Genomic DNA, 18,416 nt, shown 5'->3' on the forward strand with positions numbered 1-18,416 from the left:
AGATAGGCCTAGAGCAAAGGAAAATTGAATCACAAGAAAGAGTGAAAATGATGGAATTAGAAAATAGGTCTAGCTACAGTAATGCTAGGAATATAGTAGATGAAATGAAGGTAAAGGTTCCTACTTTGAAGGAATCAGATGATATTGATATATATTTTAGAACATTTGAACACTTGGCAGAAGCCACAGGTTGGGATAGGAATACGTGGACCGCTAGGTTAGCACCTGAACTGTCTGGTAAAGCTAGGACAGCATATGCATCCTTAACCGTAAAAGAATGTGTAGATTATGATACCTTAAAGAAGGCAATCTTAGAAAAGTATGATGTGTCCGCAGAGACCTACAGATTTAAATTTAGAAATTCAAACAGAGTTAAAGATATGTCCATCAGGGAATGGCTGAATGAGCTCTCCCATTATTTAAAATGTTGGATGAAATGTGCTAATGTAAAAGAAGATGGTGCTGCAGGCATTATTGAAATGATTATAATGGAACAGGCACTTGATAAAATGCCTGAAGATCTGAGGCTTTATCTTAGAGATAAACAAGTAAATAAGAGCTATGATATGGCTCCTGTAAGGAGAAGGGACATAAAATAGGGGATTGTCCGAAGATGGTAGCAAAAGGAAAGACTAGTGACACTAAGAAGGGCCCGAATGGGAAAGATGGCTTAAGATGTGAAGGAATATCAGATAGACCCCAAGTAGTTATGGATAGTGTAGAAAATAAAATGGAGAAGTGTACACTACCAGGAAAATTAGAAGGACAGGATATAACTATGCTGAGAGACTCGGGATGTACCCAGTCAGCTGTTAAGGAAAGTCTAGTGCCTAACAAATGTTACTTGCCAGGAAAATGGGTTACGTTAAGAGGTATAGGAGGCGATATTACCGTCCCCTTAGCTGAGATAGCTATAGAAAGTAAGATAGTGACAGGAAAAGTGATTGTAGCCGTAATCGAAGGATTACAGAGGGACATGTTATTGGGTCATGATTTGGACCAGAATTGTGGGGAAACAATGGCTAAAGAAATGTTCGTCCTAACTAGGGAGCAAGCCAGAATAGAAAATGATGTTAGAATACAAGACGAAATGATATTGTTAGGGAAAGATAGTAACTTTAAGCCGATAGAAGAGCCGCCTAAAGAAACTAATGTACAATTGTTGAAAACAGTAGTAAATGACAACAAAGTAAATAAAACTAAGTGTTTAGATGATATGAATGGAGCAGAAATAAATAATTTGTTTGACGAAAATGAGGATAAAGCTAAAGATAACACAGTCAAACGTAAAACTTATGAACAACAGCACAAGCTGAACCTAACTAAACAAGAACTGATCAAATTGCAAACTAAGGATGACTCACTCAAAGGAGTGTTTGACAGGGTAGTCCCTATAGAAGAAATAGGTCAGCATAGAGTATGTTTCTTTATGAGACAAGGTATATTGATGAGAAATTGGAGTAGTATTAAAGATAAGAATAACCAAGTGGAACAGATTGTATTACCCACTCAGTGTAGACAGGGTGTATTACACTTAGGTCATAATGTGCCATTTGCAGGTCACATGGGTGTTGAGAAAACTAAAAGTAGGATCCTGAACCAATTCTATTGGCCAGGTATATTTAAAGATGTGGTAGTCTATTGTAAAGTCTGTAAGGAATGCCAAAAGGTAGATAAGGGTAAAAGTAAAAGGAAACATACTTTGATACCATTACCGATTATAAGTACACCATTTAAACGTATAGCGATAGACATTGTTGGACCCTTATCTAGAACAAGCCGTAATAACAAATATATGCTTACTATAATTGACTATGCTACGAGATACCCGGATGCTATCCCGTTACCCAATGTTAGAGCTGAAACAGTAGCCAGGGCTCTAATAGAAGTCTTTACTAGAGTAGGATTACCCGAAGAGATTGTACATGATCAAGGAACTAATTTCATGTCTTCAATTATGCAATCTATATGTAGTATGTTGGGGATTAATTAATTAAAGACTACAGTGTACCACCCCCAAAGCAATGGGCTTGTTGAAAGATTTCACGGTACATTGAAAAAATATGATAAGGACACTTACAGTTAAGCAAAGAAAAAATTGGGATAACTACATACCCCCCTTTCTGTTTGCATACAGAGAAGTTCCTAGTATTAAGCGACGGGCCATTCACCTTTTAAATTGCTTTATGGTAGAGAGGTGAGGGGACCCTTGAGTTTACTCAAAAGTAATTGGGTAGTAATTGATGTTATCAAATACATGTTAGACATAAGAGAAAAAATGGAGGAATTAATGAAAGATGCTAATGTAAACAAACTTGAACAACAAGAAATTATGTCCCACAATTATAACAAGAATGCTATTGATAGAGAATTTGTAGAAGGGGACAAAGTGTTGATATTCCTTCCAGTAGGAAATAGTAAGTTATACAGTAAATGGCAAGGCCCCTTCACTGTTACAAAAAAGGTCAATGATGTAAATTATGAAATATACATAGGAGGTAGAAGAAAAGAAAAACAAATTCTACATGTTAATATGTTAAAGAGATGGTATGATAAAGTAAAAATAAGTAAAGATGGTTATTATGTAGTAACAAATGTTCAGTCGATAGAAGAAGTAGACTTAAATGAAACAGTCCATGACAATGAGTTAGATAGTGAAATAGACATAGGATTGTCTTATCATCAATCACAAACATGGAGAGATGTTAACGTTAGTAGGAATTTAAATGATACACAAACTAAACAATTAACAGAATTGTTAAAGTACCAACAGAATGTATTCTCGGATGTACCAGGTAGAACTCACTTAGTGACACATGAAATTAAGACTAATGGTGAAATGCCTAAAAGGCATAGGGCATATAGAACGCCCCAAGCATTAAAGGGTAAATTGAAAGAGGAATTAGATAGTATGTTGGCTATATAGAACCTACAGTTAGTGCCTATGCTGCACCTATTATTGCCCTGAAGAAAGGCCAGAATCAAATTAGAATGGTGACAGATTTTAGATCACTAAATAAGACTACACAATTTGACCCTTATGTTATGCCTCGCATAGACGAAATGTTGGATGAGGTATCATCCGCAATATACATAACTACGTTAGATCTAACTAAAGGATTTTACCAGGTGCCTCTGGATCCTAAGACCAAAGACAAATCAGCATTTATTACACAATTTGGACAGTATTGTTACAATGTACTTGCATTTGGTATGCAAAATAGCTCTAGTACTTTCCAAAGATTAATGGATAAGGTATTACAAGGTACTGAGGGATATGCTAAGGCATATATAGATGACATATGTATTTATAGTCAAACTTGGAAAGATCATATTTTTCATTTGAATGATGTATTAGAAAGATTAAGTAGTGCTGGATTGACAGCAAAGCCTTTGAAATGTAAAATGGCCTATGCACAGGTAGAATTTCTGGGGCATAAGATTGGTAATGGAGAAATTAGACCCATGATTGATAAGGTTGAGGCTGTGGAAAAGTTCCCCATACCTTTGTCTAAGAAACAAGTCCGATTATTTCTCGGATTAACGGGCTATTACAGAAAATTTGTACAGAACTATGCCGATATTGCTAAGCCATTGATTGATTTAACTTTAAAGAGTAAAAGTAATACCGTTAAGTGGAATGAACAATGTGAAAATGCCTTTGTAACTTTAAAGAAACGACTTACTGATGATAATGTATTAAAAGCCCCAAATTTTGATAAGATGTTTGTATTGCAAACCGATGCCTCAAATTATGGCATACTGTAGGTGTAGTGCTGAGCCAAATAGATGGTGAGGGTAATGATTATCCCATTGTGTACTTAAGTAGAAAGTTATCTGTACATGAGCAGAGATATTCTGTGCCAGAAAAAGAGTGCCTCTCTATTGTTTGGGCTATCAATAAACTTAAGTATTATCTGTATGGTTGTGAATTTCAAGTTCATACTGACCACCAGGCATTGAGATGGATGGACTCAATGAAGGGTGCCAATGTTAGACTTATGAGATGGGCTCTGTTTTTACAAGGATATAAATTTAAAGTTATTTACAAGAAAGGATCATTAAATGGAATTGCAGATGGATTAAGCCGTATATAATAATATTATAGAGGTGTTAAAATGGTTTTAAATGTTAAATTTTTGGAAAGATTGACACAATCTTTTTCCCAAAAAGGGGAATGTCATAGTATTTATGTTGTGATTCTCTGTGTTTAGATAAGGATGCTTTAGACCAGGTCCGCCTAATATTATTAGCCAATCAATATCGTATAATTTTTGGTGGGAAAATGTTATCCTCCTCTGAAGCCTAAAATTTGCATGTCCAGTATAAAAGTGGAATGTAATATATATTAAAAAAGAAGAGAGAATAAGATCAAAGTAGATAAACGGAAAGATGATAAAGAAAATAAGGCTTGTCTGGTAGTAAGATGTATTAATCGAGTTTACAAGGAATAAAGTTCTAGTTGAGTTAAATATACTTTTTGTATGAGTTATCATTCAGTGACAGTGTACGTCGAGTGGAGTTATATACGCCTGAGAAAGCTCGGAACCAACTAAAATAATCACTACAGATGATAAGAAGTAATAATTTTCAAAGCTTCTTTTGCCTGTACGTATGTCGTACCTTTATTTGGTAGCATTTCAAATATGTTAAAGACCCCTTCCCTGCAATTTTGGACGTTTTTTGGAAAATAATACATATATATCACTTTAAAAACATTAAACCATGTCATTCCTTGTCTTAAATGTACGTTTTATGGTAAATTATGATAAAAAGTGAGAAACAATGCACTACCCAAGTAGCTCGCGGCGATCGACCTCTCTTAGGCCTAGCCTAGCTAGGCTTAGTTTTGTAGGCCTAGCTGGTAAACATCGGTAACGTACGAACATCGTAAGCGAGCTATATACCTAGCCTGACGTTGTATAGTTGCTGCATTAATTGTCTTTCTATTTTTGCCAGACTCCGTTGATACAAATTGGGGAAAACCCGGTATTTTCGCTGAAAAGTTAGTAGTCTTCCATTTGTTTTGGCCTCACGATCGATCGAAAAGTGGGCGAATTACAGGTGAAAAACAAAAATATCAATCCGCGCGCAATGCATTTTGGGATTTATAGCGGGCCGCTATAATGATTAGAATCGACTTATTTTTCACATTTTTAACCGTTTAAAGACGAAAAAAGTTATCGCAATAGGACCATATAGTATTATTTTTACATTAAATATAGTTTTTGATCTTAAATTAGATCTAAAAAACGTAGGGAATGGGGCTTTAAAGTTACCTGGGCCAATGAAGTGTACTAGCAGTAGTGCTCTCTTCCTTACCTCAGCAGTCACGTTCACCGCCACTAAGTAGTTATCAAACCTGTCGATCCATCTCGCCCATTCTTGTATGGTTGGATCAAAATACTCCACCGATATGTCAAATTTAGACATTATTGCTTACTTATAATATTCACGGAGTTCACTTATCCACAATTCTCGTCGCCAATGTTATATATTGTGCTCTGGCAATGAATGATAACACTAAGTATTTCACTAAGAAATCAGATCATGTGCTAATGTTCAGCCATCTTGTAGAACTCTTTTATTAGTCTCCAATCCAGTCGTTAAGAGCCATTGTCTGTAAGAATCAAAGAAATATCAAAAAGAGTGGCAGACTCAAAAAAATGGATTTCTTTCAGATTTTGCACATGGCTATATATGTGTTGAGAGAAATCAAATATGAAGTATTTTTTATTTCACACGTATATTTCCATGGCAACGGCCAAATTTGTGTTTTTGACAAATGTTGTCCTTTTTTAAGGTTTTTAAAAATGGATATTGGTACTACTTTGATGAACGATATTTTTGTGTTGTTCATTTAATTATAAAAAATAATTAGTGTATGCATAATAACAATGCATTGTGTACCTGTTTCAATTTTTTTTATTTTTTTTTATTTCATACTTTGGGAGATACCATTTATTTAAAAAGGGGTGTTTTTCACTTTTTTTAAATTGTTCAATGCAACTAAACTTTACTTCACCATAACACCCAAAGTGGTGTATTTTTTTAGCTGATTTATTACAAATAGGTAGTTCTAATGTTTAATAATTGATTTCTAAAATAAAATACTGGGATAAATTTAAAATCTACAAGCAGTGTTGCGAGAAACATAGGCATTTTTATAAAAAAAAAAACATGGTATATTAGTAAAAACATTTTATTTTCTTTGATTATTTGATTTGGTCAGAAAAATTCTTAATGTTTTATATAGTTCTAGTTGTGTTGTGAGAAAAAAATTAATTTTTAATTATAGATTCTGTAATTCCCAGTTTTAATGTCGTTTTATAGGTTATATCCTCTGGAAATTTGAATAAATTATAAGATCGTTGTGAATTTTAATCTTTGCAACAGATTACTCCTCTATAATTTTGAAGCTCCTCTTTCATTTGTTTGCTTCTTTTATTTGCTAACCTAAGCAGATCCAACATGCCCATCCACCACCACTTTCGACTACCACCCCTCCCCCCCCCCCCACCCACCCCGACTATAACCACAAAAAGATAAACTGCAACACTTTGGTCGATCATCCACTATAGAGTTTCAAATGCATGCATTCAAGCACCACCCACACTGCCGCTACTATCGCCCCAATGAATAGACGGATTCAAACTCCTCTATCCCACCCCCTCCCTCTTTCTCCAAGCCCCCACCCACCCCAAGTTAAAAATTACAATGCAAAAGATAGGACATAAAGTTAAGTTTTTAGACCCTCGCCTTCAACCCCCTAACTATTTAAAAGTCCTGGATCCACCACTTTCCCCTCCCCAAAATAGAACCAATCAAAAGTCAATGATATACTCAGGTATGTTAATGCTACATAACAAATATTGAAGCCCTGATTTGAAATTTCATTTCATTTAAGGTCAGCATGTAAAATATCACACTTTATTATTAAATATTGGTTTTAAATTCTATATTTTTTTTACTGTGATGGTTGGATTCAGTATTAATTATTAATCAATAATTATCTGATAATTATTTAATTTCCCTTAGTTATGCATAGCAACAGTTACTATGGTAACTAAAAATGAGATATTCTTTAGATTTTGTATATTTATCTCATACAAATTTAAATTTGTAGATTATTAGCAGGCATGCCTTATTTGCATTTTCAAATTACCGTTTCACAAGGTCATATTCGTAAGCACTTTCTTCTGTGATTATTTTTATTCATGAAAACCCCATATTTTATTTACAGCGACCACCTCCCTTGACGGACGCACTTTGAAAAGCCTGTTTGTTCTTCCTATCTAATTAGTGCATTTGGTGCTTACCGTAAGCAGCTGCGGGCACCTTTTTATACTAAAAATGAGATTTTTTGTAAGCGGCCAATCGAAAAATGTGGTACTTATTGCATGGACCTATGAATTAGAGGTGAATGTTTATTGTATTTCTTTATATATTAGCTTTATTTTGAAGAGGTTTTAAAAACATTACTGTGAAGAGATGAGAAAACTACACAGATTTTGACCGACCATTTTTCATATGATAAAAGTTTTTAAAATTTGTCTGAAAATGCTAAAAAATACTAAACCACCTGATTATAAATAATAATAGGCCTACAATTAGCTGGAAAAATGAGAGGCTCGTTTCGTTAAGAATAGCGTATATAGCCATAATAAGTGATTTTGGCCCTTTATCGGCAGAAGGGCCAAGAACCGCCCGTAAGCGGCCACTTTTCCAGGTCCCGAGGGTGGCCACTTACGGGAGGTTCAACTGTATTTAAAAAAACAATTATCCTTAATTACGCATAGAAACAGGTTCTAAGATAACATAAATAATACATTTTGACATAACTTGACCCAACAAATTACCCTTTCCCAAGGTCAGACATTTTCTGGGATTCAGTAGATAAGTAAATTTGGGAAAAGGTAGTAAAGCTATGTGATCAATTGTTTGTAGTCATGAAACCCCATATTAAAAATATTGTACTTAGTTACGTATAGAAACAGTTGCTACAATACACTATAGGTAAAATGTTGATGTCATTTGACCTCAATATGTAAATTTTTTTTTTTTCATGAAACTCCATATTTAATTTTTTTTTTAAATATCATTTGTTACGTAAACAGGTTTAAGATAACACTAAAGGTCATTTTTTTTACCTTTATTCAGATTCGTCAAGACTTTCTTTCTGAGATTATTAGGATTCAGTATTTAAAGTAAATTTGGCAAAAAGTAGAAATGTAAAACTATGTAGAAAAAATGTTTTGTATTTATGAAAAACCCCTTATTTTTTTGAAATTTTCGCATAGAAACAGTTACTATGGTAAAATGTTGACCTCAAAATGAATGAATTTACAAGGTCAAGTTTGTCATTAATGGAATGCAGTAGAAGTAAAATTGAGAAAAATTACAAATGCAATCAATTCTTTGTATTTATAAAAACGCCATTTTTTACATTTTTTTTTAATTACTTTCCTTAGTTACACATAGAAATGGTTGCTAAGGTAACACTATAGGTAAAATATGAAAATTGTTGATAATTGTTATGAACTAGTTGTAAATGTTGATCAAACATGAATAGTTGTAGTAAACTGGGGACCTGTCCTGTTTTGCATTCTGACCCCTTTTGACCTCAAATGACCTATTTACAAGGTCAGATTTTTTGGGAGGTCTTTCTGTATCTCTTTACACAAAATAGATTTAAAAATTTATAAAAACCATTGACGAAATTATTTCCAAGTTTAACATTATTTTCCATCAACTAAATATTTCAATGCAAAATACTGTTTTTCTGGCAATTAATTGAAATAAACCTGGCAACACATTCTCCTATTTTATCTAAACTATTCGTATGACTCTAGTAGCATTATGACAAGCCACAAATACATTTTATTATTGGATTAGCCATATTTAAATTGTGTTTCATGTGTTTTGTTTGTTGATATTTAGTTATATTTTTTGTATTTTTCGTATTTTCCTGGCATCACAAAACCTATGTACGAAATTTACCCCAGTGTTTTTTTCGTGATTATTGTTGACAAACCTATTGACTATCAAATTAAAAAACCTCATTGATTTAAAAACACCACTTTGGAAGTTATAGGTACGTTTATGAGGTATACTTTTATAAAAAAAATATTTTTTAAAAACACCCCTTTTTAAAATAATGGTATCAACCAAACTCCATTTTGTAATTAATTTTTTTTTCTACATTAAATGGAACTCAATACATGTTGTTTACCATGCTATAAACAAAAACTGTATACTGTAAGTATTTTTGGTTAAAATAAGTATACAAGTTTGTACTTTTTCACTATAGAATTTCTGTGAAAAATGGCAAAAACATCACAATTTGGATAATTGACCGTTGTCATGGCAACGGAGGCTAAAAATTAAAATGAATGTTGTAGATATGCTTTTTATTGAAATGTCTATTCATGGTAAAAATTTGAGAGAAATCCATTTGTTTACATCTGCCACCAAATCTTTGATTTTTACAGACAATGGCTCTTAAATTGCTAATATGAATATATTACAGTTACCAAGGTACAACATACCCTAAAACATGTAAGCCTGGACTTTTCTTCAATGGTGAAGTAACACCTGTAAGGTGTGACTATCCATCAAACGTACCTAGGTGTAATTAATTGTCTCAAATATGTTTAAATTGCCAGTGGCATAGTCAATTTCAACAATGGATATTAAAATGTCCGATACTACGCTTTTAAGCTATTTATACTAGATGATCCATATTTCATAATGATATATAGTTTATGTAATTATTAGCTGGATAGTTTTTCTGTGGCGAAAGCCCTAAAATAATAAAGAAGTATAGATACATTAAGGTATGTTGTATTGTAAATTAGTCGATCTATTAATACCTTAATGTTAGTTTGAATAATTTAAACTAAATTAATTTGTACAACCAAAGATTAAAACTTTTCGAAATAAAGAGATGTTTATAATAAGGTGTTGCTTCTTATAATGCTATTCTATGACTAACTGGAAACAACCATCACATTTTAAAATGTTGTATTGTAAAATGTTCGATCTGTTAATACCTCAATGTATGTTAATTTGAATAATTTAAACTAAAATAATTTGTACAACCAAAGATTAAAACTTTTTGAAATAAAAAGATGTTGATAATAATAATGGTGTTGCTTCTTTATGTTTTTCTATGACTAACTGGAAACAGCCATTACATTTTAAAAAATTGTTAAATTTGCTATCGGACGGTGAGACTACTATAACTACAGCCGACATATGGTTGGCCTATTGTTAAACTTTATAAATATATCAGTTTGGCATTTCAATTTAATGGGAATGGCAGTTTATAACAATAATTTTCAGAGAATGTTTGGTGCAGCGAATTTTACATTTATTTTCGTGTTTTTATTTCGGTAATATCTACATTTGCATGCCATTGTTCATAACATTTCTGTAGGCCTAGATCAATTATATCATACCTAAACAATATGTTAGTTCAATTGGTCCAATACATCCTGGTATAGAATTCTTCAGCCAAGTTTCAAAGTTTGAATATATAACATGTTACCTTATAACACACAAATTATGTTATGGTCATAATATAATCGCTTTCAATGTCTCGTATCAGTAAGATGGAGACAATTGTAGACCTACTGTACATATGAGCACTGTTACCGAATAGTATATCCACATATTTGTGGCGCTGAATATTTGTTCAGAACTTCACATACAATATCACCTATAAAATATCACCTACTGTCTTGTACAATACCATAATTATTAATTAGGCCTACAGCTTACAACTGAATGCGTACTCTAATTGACAGTTACTAAAGTTGTCAAAATATCTATTCCATGTTTTGGTGCTTTTTACGCACCAATAATATACAAGTAATGAATGTGTATGAGTGTAATGGTAAAAATAATGGCATTTGGTGAATGATGAAAGGTTATATGGAGATAGATATTTAGATGTTAATAATAATAATGAATACCGTAGCTCACGTTATAGGTTATTGACATGATGCACATAAAGCGACTCCTTATTGTGGAAACTTTTCAAAGAACCTAAAAAATATATTGATGATTATTTACATTTATTCAAATAAGTCTTTCGGTTTCATTGTTTGTGTTAAACTTATTGAACCTTCCTCTACATTCAAAAGTGTATACTTGGTTCACGTAATACACAATTTAGCAAGTAGCATGCAAACATTTTGCTTACAGCTAGTCATCATAAAATACATAAAATGTTTTGACTTCTCGAGAGCTTACCAAGGAAGTATATGAAAAACTGGTCATGTCAAGTAGTAGTACGGTAATATTATTTCGTAGTTAGATGACGCAATTGCCTTTTCTGCTAACATTTTGCATGTATGTACATGTTCGGTAGTGCTTCGTCCTCTGCGATACGCGGCCTGTGTTACAGGGACATGTTCATCTAATCTGTCGTTTATCCTATTTAGTAAGCATATTGCTAGCATTTTCCTAAGAACCAACAGTAGGATGATGGGTCTTCGTTTGTTGTTATACCGAACTCTGTTTCTACCACAAGTCTTTTATTTTCGTTAAGTTTTAGGTTTTTTACTGCTTGGTACATTCTTGTTGAGTCATTCTTGTTGAGTCATTGGCAATAGTACGATTTAAACTTGTAAAATTGCAATATCAATAGAGATTGCTCTATGGTATCCATTACGATAGTTGATTTACTTTAATTGTCTTTAAAATTTAATTTTAGTTTCTTGTTTGGTTATAAATATTATTTGTTTATAGTTCCTTGACTTAAAGAGACAGTGAACCTCTATAACTCACAATCTAAAAATCACAATAATCTAAATTAGCCTTTCGTCTGTCTAAAATGTATATAATATTAACATATATATTCCTGTCTACCCAGGCAGCACTTGCCAGTTCTTATGCCATGACTTTATCCAAATTCCTTCACTTGCACCGATGAGCTAGTGTTGCCCGAAAGCTCTGCTAACTCTTCTGGCTGTTTACGCAACATATAAAAGACGTTTCAAATGTTTTTAAATACGAAAAGTATTTTTTTATCGATGTTTTTTATTATGTTTTTAAGCAAAATTCTATCCAAAACCCGAATTTGTAATGTTAAATGTAATATTTATTGAAGTGCTTTGAATACGTGAAATTTGGAGGTATGAAACTTTGTTAAGGAGTAGAACCAGCTTCCAGCATTAAATGTTAAAAATATGTTTATATTACTCAATAATTAATGATAATTATTAATAAATTAATAGAAAACTAGAGAGGGCACTTTTCGATCAGAAAATGAATGTTTTTTTTATGTGCGTTATTATTCCGCTCGAGTTTATTCAATGTACTGTAATGTACACTGTTATACTATTCTATTGGGAAGTAGTTATTTTTGTGTGAATCTTCTTGGAGTTGTTTGAAAGCGTATCCACTTACTTCTTTTCTTCAGAAAACATCTAATTTAGGTCTTAAAGTGACCACTATACACCTCACACCACCAACTTCCAACACGGCATATTCTGCCCACACACACTTCATCTCTCCTGAACTAACATAGTACAGTATAAGTCAAAGTAATTGTTTTAAATTTTAAACAACCTGCCTCAAAAAATATTATATAATAGTAACAATAACAGAAAGGTAGATAGGTATTGTAATAATTTTTAAGTTAAAAAATGTAAAAAAAACTGAATAAATGTTTATACATACATTATAAATGAAATAAAATAAGTACTATTTTAGTAATGCATACACAAGTACTGTGCTACAGACAGTGTACCGTGTGTTAAAAGTACAGCATTTATAGCAGACAGCAACGTGTATAACTTGCTATAGTTTTACAGATAACACCTAGGGACAGTAGCAGAATCTGGTGAAAGTTTCCAAACTTGCAAATAACTTTTCATTACTCTTCATTATATCTATGTATTGGTATGGAGATTTTTCCGTGATTTTATCGTAATCTTTTACCTGGAAACCAATTTTGTGCCCAGATTTATACCGTTCCCAAAAAACGTTAATTCTTACTATAATGTCTATTTTGTTGCCACATATTGTTGTTGTAATCCCTACCTGGCATAATAAAACGCCATTCACTCTACTAAAAGACGAATGGTTATAAAAGGAGCCGTTACTCTAGTATCGTACAAATTAATAAGTTTGATTCTCTTGATAAGTGACCTACAACTTACAAACAAGATGTTACTCCTCAAGAACAGCCTGTTCTTTCTTTTTGTAGTTATCAGAGTTGCTCATGTCCGAAAATTCCCTCAAACTCAACGTAAATTTTGTGTATTTATTTTCTATTATGATAACATACTTTTCAAGACTAAGAATAGTTATGTCGTTATTACGATGTTTTGTGTTCAGCTTATTTGCAATAGTGCCAATTACAATATCAATAGGAGGTGATTTATGGTATCACACATGGAGATGAGGCACACTCGTTGATATCTGAAACAATGCCTATACATGGCTGCAATCGCGTGCTCAAGTTAGTGTTTACCGACCAACCGACCGCCGAAATTCTAAGCGTTAGATTCGCGATTTGCACGCCACTAAAAAACAGCACAAAACAAACAGGGGTTATGCGCACTCATTTGTGTCTAATAATGAAAACATTAACAATGTTTAGTGAATGAGTGGCCGAGCGGTTAAGACAGTGGAACCGTAATTACGTAGCCATAACATCAGCAAGTGTTCGAGGCTCACTCGCTCCATGGTTCTGGTGGTAGAACGAGTCTTCTTGGAGGACTATAAACCGTAGGTCCAGTGTACACATACTTTAAAGTACCTAGTACCAGACGAGTAAGGGGTTAACCGGGTGTACTAGTATATCACAGCCACTGATCATAATTGGGCCCTCTGTGTTAATTCAATTCAATCATGTGCGACTATACTCAAATATCAAATAAGATTCTGTACAGTATAGGAAGATCATGAAGGCTTGTGACTTTGCCAGTTTACCACTACTGTTCTTCGTATTCACATAATTTAATTTATGCTTTAGATTAAACTTATGGAAATATTCTTGTGAAAGAAATACTGTATATATTTATTCTGTTGATATAAATAAATGGTACGTATAGTACCACGAATGATGATGATGATGATAGCACTAAGCCAACATTTGTTCCTCTATCTTCTCCCAAACCGCAAGTCCGATACTAGCGCCGTTTGAGCTGGGGGCACCTTTTAATCCCCCTTTATCCATAAGTCAATATTGGAACGGCAAATTTGTACAAAAATGTGTGTTTTTTAGACCAATATTTTTGCAAATGCCGAACGATGCTGTACTGATTTATTTCGAAAATAAATCCTGAACCGGATTGACGATAAGTATTCTGTGCCCATCACTTATTAAAAAATACATAAGAAAATATAACACATCAATCAAAGTACAAAAAGCGTGAACAATGAAATAAATTTTCTGTCTTACCTAACCTAAAGGACAACTTCACCGAGAACCATATTTTAAAAACGTCTTAGGGGATATACATATGATTTCAGAGCAATCGCGAGATTTACGATATCACCGCACGTGCTCGCCGTACAGCCGTCGCCGTAAATTGCTGTGACGTCACAAGTGCATGGTAACATCTACCTCATTAGTTTTCACTGTTGTTGACAAGAGATAGGTACCGTCCCTTTAATTTCCAGTTTGACCTCTATTATGATTACATTTTTCAGAACGTTTAGCCTAGAGAGAATTGACTATTAACCCACGGGGTAGCTAGAAGTATAACGTATGTGATTACACAATGGATTCACTTAACCAAAACACACTCTGTGGTGTCGGTGTGTGGTGGTGATTCTGCAGCCAGTTGATATGCCTACTAGGGTGTCTATGCCTAGCCTCCTAAGCTCAGCCTAGACTAGCTGCAATACTAGCTAGGTATAGAGTCTGTCTGATTATTTTTGCCGCCGTTTATGAATGCCTAATTTCATGAACTGTTATAATTTACTCACCATCGTCTTTGAGTGTTAGGTCGGTGGATTACTATATTTATAAACGTCGATCGTAATCGTAATCGTTAGTTCGATATGGTTGAATGATTCCAGGCAGAGCATCTTACATCATGTTTCCAGCTACTCTTTCGGGCCAATATACAAATCTGGCAGAGCGTGATCATTTCTAGTAAACACAATTTTTAAATGATAAAAAATATAAATTTGGCAAATGTATAGCCTAATACAGGTCTAACAATTGGAGTGTTGGTGTCTATCAGCTCTTTTTTTGTATGTTAGCAACACATGAGGTAGATTTAGCCATGCACTTGTGACGGCAACGACTGTACGATGGCTCCAGGATGAATAGGATGAACAGAAACAAGTAATAAGCCAAGTTTTAAACAGATCCACTGAAGGCAGATTATGCAGCAGGCAGAATATCAAATTGAGAAAGCAGGTACTTGACTCAAGAACTTATCACCATCCTCAGTATATTTCTTTCGATCCAACACGATGTTTCATTCTGTTAAATTTCTGGTTGCATTACGAATACATAAATTCATTTCTCGAGTACGACTCTTAATGTACTTTATATTGATTAATAACATGTATGAGTTTTAGGAATATACAATTCCCTCATTGATTGATAATCGTCCTTTTAAATGCCTGGTACATTAAAAAAAAATTGTGTTAGCTAGAGATTGGTTGAATCATTTACAGTGGGAAATAGGTAACAGACATTCAATATTAATATTATATTATTTTGGGTAGTATTAGCAAATAGACCTATTAAGACTAAATTTGTATTCAGCGTAGACCCAAATCACAACTTTTTTCTCATTCTCTTTTTGATGGAATCTGCTGCCACCTATATTACATTGCTCCATATTGCCTCCTGTTAACAATCAATTATAATAAAAAAAAAACTTAGGCCTAAATAGAAAAGAAAGAAAAATTCTATAACTTTATCATTAATATTTGTGAAATATTTATACAAACCTATAACCAATGTTATTTTTTTAATCATATTTGATAATTATTCAAATACTAGTTGTTAGCATTGTTAATTGTATTTATTTGCAGATATTGATGAATGTACAACCAACCCTTGTTTGAATGGAGCTACTTGCTTTAACTTCGGCGGTAGCTATGTTTGTAGCTGCGTTCCAGGCTACACCGGTACTGATTGTGAAACAGGTACATTTTCGCCTCTAACGAGATTTAATCCATTATAATCTAGTCCGCGCTGATATAGTCCAGTGAGGCATAACACATTGTTTATATGTTCAAAAAATAATATAAATAAGAAAAAAGTCTTGGAAAGTAGACCGCATAGTAATGGCAAGATAAAAAAAACAGAAACAAGTAATAAGCCGAGTTTTAAACAGATCCACTGAAGACAGATCGTTGCAGCAGACAGAGAATTTAAAATATTGTGCAAGCTGGTACCTGACTCAAGCACATTATAATTGATGAATGAGAACTACAAACTAATATCTCTTAATAGTTATTATTATTATTAAATCAACATGATATGATGGAAGATGATTATAAAATTTATGATTTATAAGAAAACCAATTGCATTCCATTTACTGCAATTAAAGTAACATTACATCAGTGATTATTCATCTATATTTTCTTTTAAGACATCGGCGAATGTGCTCAACCACAACCTTGTTTAAATGGTGGAACTTACCGATGTGACTGTCCACCAGGATACGGAGGCATAAATTGTGAAATAAGTAAGTAATATTAATAATAATAATAATTATTATACGATTTCTTTTATAGCACCGATTCCTACGAGTGGCTAATTGCTCGTGGCGCTTTGAACTTATCTGTGACACTTTTCAAATGTCAGTGCAGCCAGTTTAAGACCGTGTATATGTGTGTACTAGTAGACCTACACTGGTGTACTATTCGTCTCGAAAGATGTAGGCCTACTAGGTTTTTTAAACACTGGGCCTACGGATTAAAGTCTTCATCCAAGAATACTTGTTCTGCCACCAGCACCACGGAGCGAGTGAAATTTAAATTTTTGCTTCGCCGTTAAGATGCTGATGATTGTTCTTCAACCCCATGTCAACATGGAGGGCAATGTACAGACTTTGTCGGTGGTTATTTGTGCACATGCATTGCTGGGTTTATTGGTCAAAACTGTGATACAAGTAAGTCAATACAAAAGTAATATAGGATCAATCCAGTCGTATACATCGACGTAGTTTTATTCATCGATAAAATAGCAATGGTTTTATGACGTTATAATAATAATTTATAATTTTGCTTTATAGATGTCAATGATTGTTCTCCAAACCCATGTTTGAATGGTGGTCAATGTACAGACTTGATTAGTGATTATAATTGTTCATGCCAAATGGGGTATTCAGGGAGGAATTGTGAAACAAGTGAGTATTAGAATATCGTAACCATATAAGGAGTAGAAATAAGTTATGATTTTAACAGAGAAAAATGAGATTCGCCGTTTTTCTAGATTTAATTTCTTCTTGTATTTTTCATTGAAACGTCTGTCAATAGAGTACAGTAACCGACTTCCTCTACCGAATTTTGTTCCACCACCACCCTCCACTACGTCACTACCATTATCTGTAACTAACTGTCTTGTTTTTCTAGTTTCTTACTAAACACGTTTTAGTCACCACCTTTTCTACAACCAGTTTTCTAAGTCTAATTTCGAAGATCTAATCTTGATCACAATTTGTGAAAATCAAGAATCTGTGCGAACACACACAGTTTCACAAACTTCGTTATAAATATTTACATGGCTACTTTGTTTTAGATATTGATGATTGCTTTGGAAATCCATGTGTAAATGGGCAATGTTTTGATTTGGTTGGTGGTTATGTTTGTTCTTGTTTCCAGGGCTATACAGGAATCAACTGTGACAACATACGTAAGTAAAACAAAAGTAGGCAATCTGTATAAACTATACCAGGGCATCACGTATGCAAAACCCAGGAGAGCAACAAATCGCTCTCCTCAAATCACCGAGGAGAGCAATTCGCTCTCCTTGAAAAAATTTTAAATCGCTCTCCTCAAATGTTTATGTAAATATGTAAAAAAATTACAATTATTAATTTTTTGTACACATTTTTTTTGCCCGACAGGGGTGGGGATAACCCCCCCCCCCCCCCCCTCCCCCCGCCGGGCACAACAAATGTATACTGTACCTCTCCCCTAAAATCCCCCACACCCACCTTCACACAATATTTTCCGTGGGGATCGTATTATTCTACAGTAAAAAAACTCAAGCCAATTTTTTTTTTATGGCCTGGGTAGATTGGGTTTCAGGAGCCTGGAGAATCCTGTCCTGGCCAACTATCTATATGCCTTTACTTTAGCCTAGCTTTTCTAGCCTAGCTTGTTGGCCTAGAAATCAGACAGAAAACCTGAAAAGTATTTACCTGCAATTCATAAATTATACAATTCTAACATGCAACAGCCATTAAAATATTGATAATAAGTTACA

General features: G+C 33.6%; 1 protein-coding gene across 6 annotated transcripts in view; it reads left to right on the forward strand.

Moving 5' to 3' along the window:
* The window catches only part of LOC140050981 (uncharacterized), a 92,584-nt gene that overhangs the window by 50,489 nt on the left and 23,679 nt on the right, over nucleotides 1-18,416 (forward strand). For 2 of the 6 annotated variants that reach the window (XM_072096028.1, XM_072096025.1), the window contains exons 2-5: nucleotides 16,012-16,125; nucleotides 16,576-16,671; nucleotides 17,221-17,334; nucleotides 17,727-17,840. In XM_072096028.1, coding sequence (XP_071952129.1) covers nucleotides 16,012-16,125; nucleotides 16,576-16,671; nucleotides 17,221-17,334; nucleotides 17,727-17,840 — 438 coding nt within the window. Of the gene's footprint in view, nucleotides 1-14,547; nucleotides 14,616-15,092; nucleotides 15,386-16,011; nucleotides 16,126-16,575; nucleotides 16,672-17,220; nucleotides 17,335-17,726; nucleotides 17,841-18,416 lie in introns of those variants that run through there. The other 4 variants (XM_072096026.1, XM_072096027.1, XM_072096030.1 and 1 more) reach the window with 4 other exon arrangements.

This window comes from Antedon mediterranea, chromosome 6, assembly GCF_964355755.1.
Source record: "Antedon mediterranea chromosome 6, ecAntMedi1.1, whole genome shotgun sequence".
NCBI classification, from domain to species: domain Eukaryota; kingdom Metazoa; phylum Echinodermata; class Crinoidea; order Comatulida; family Antedonidae; genus Antedon; species Antedon mediterranea.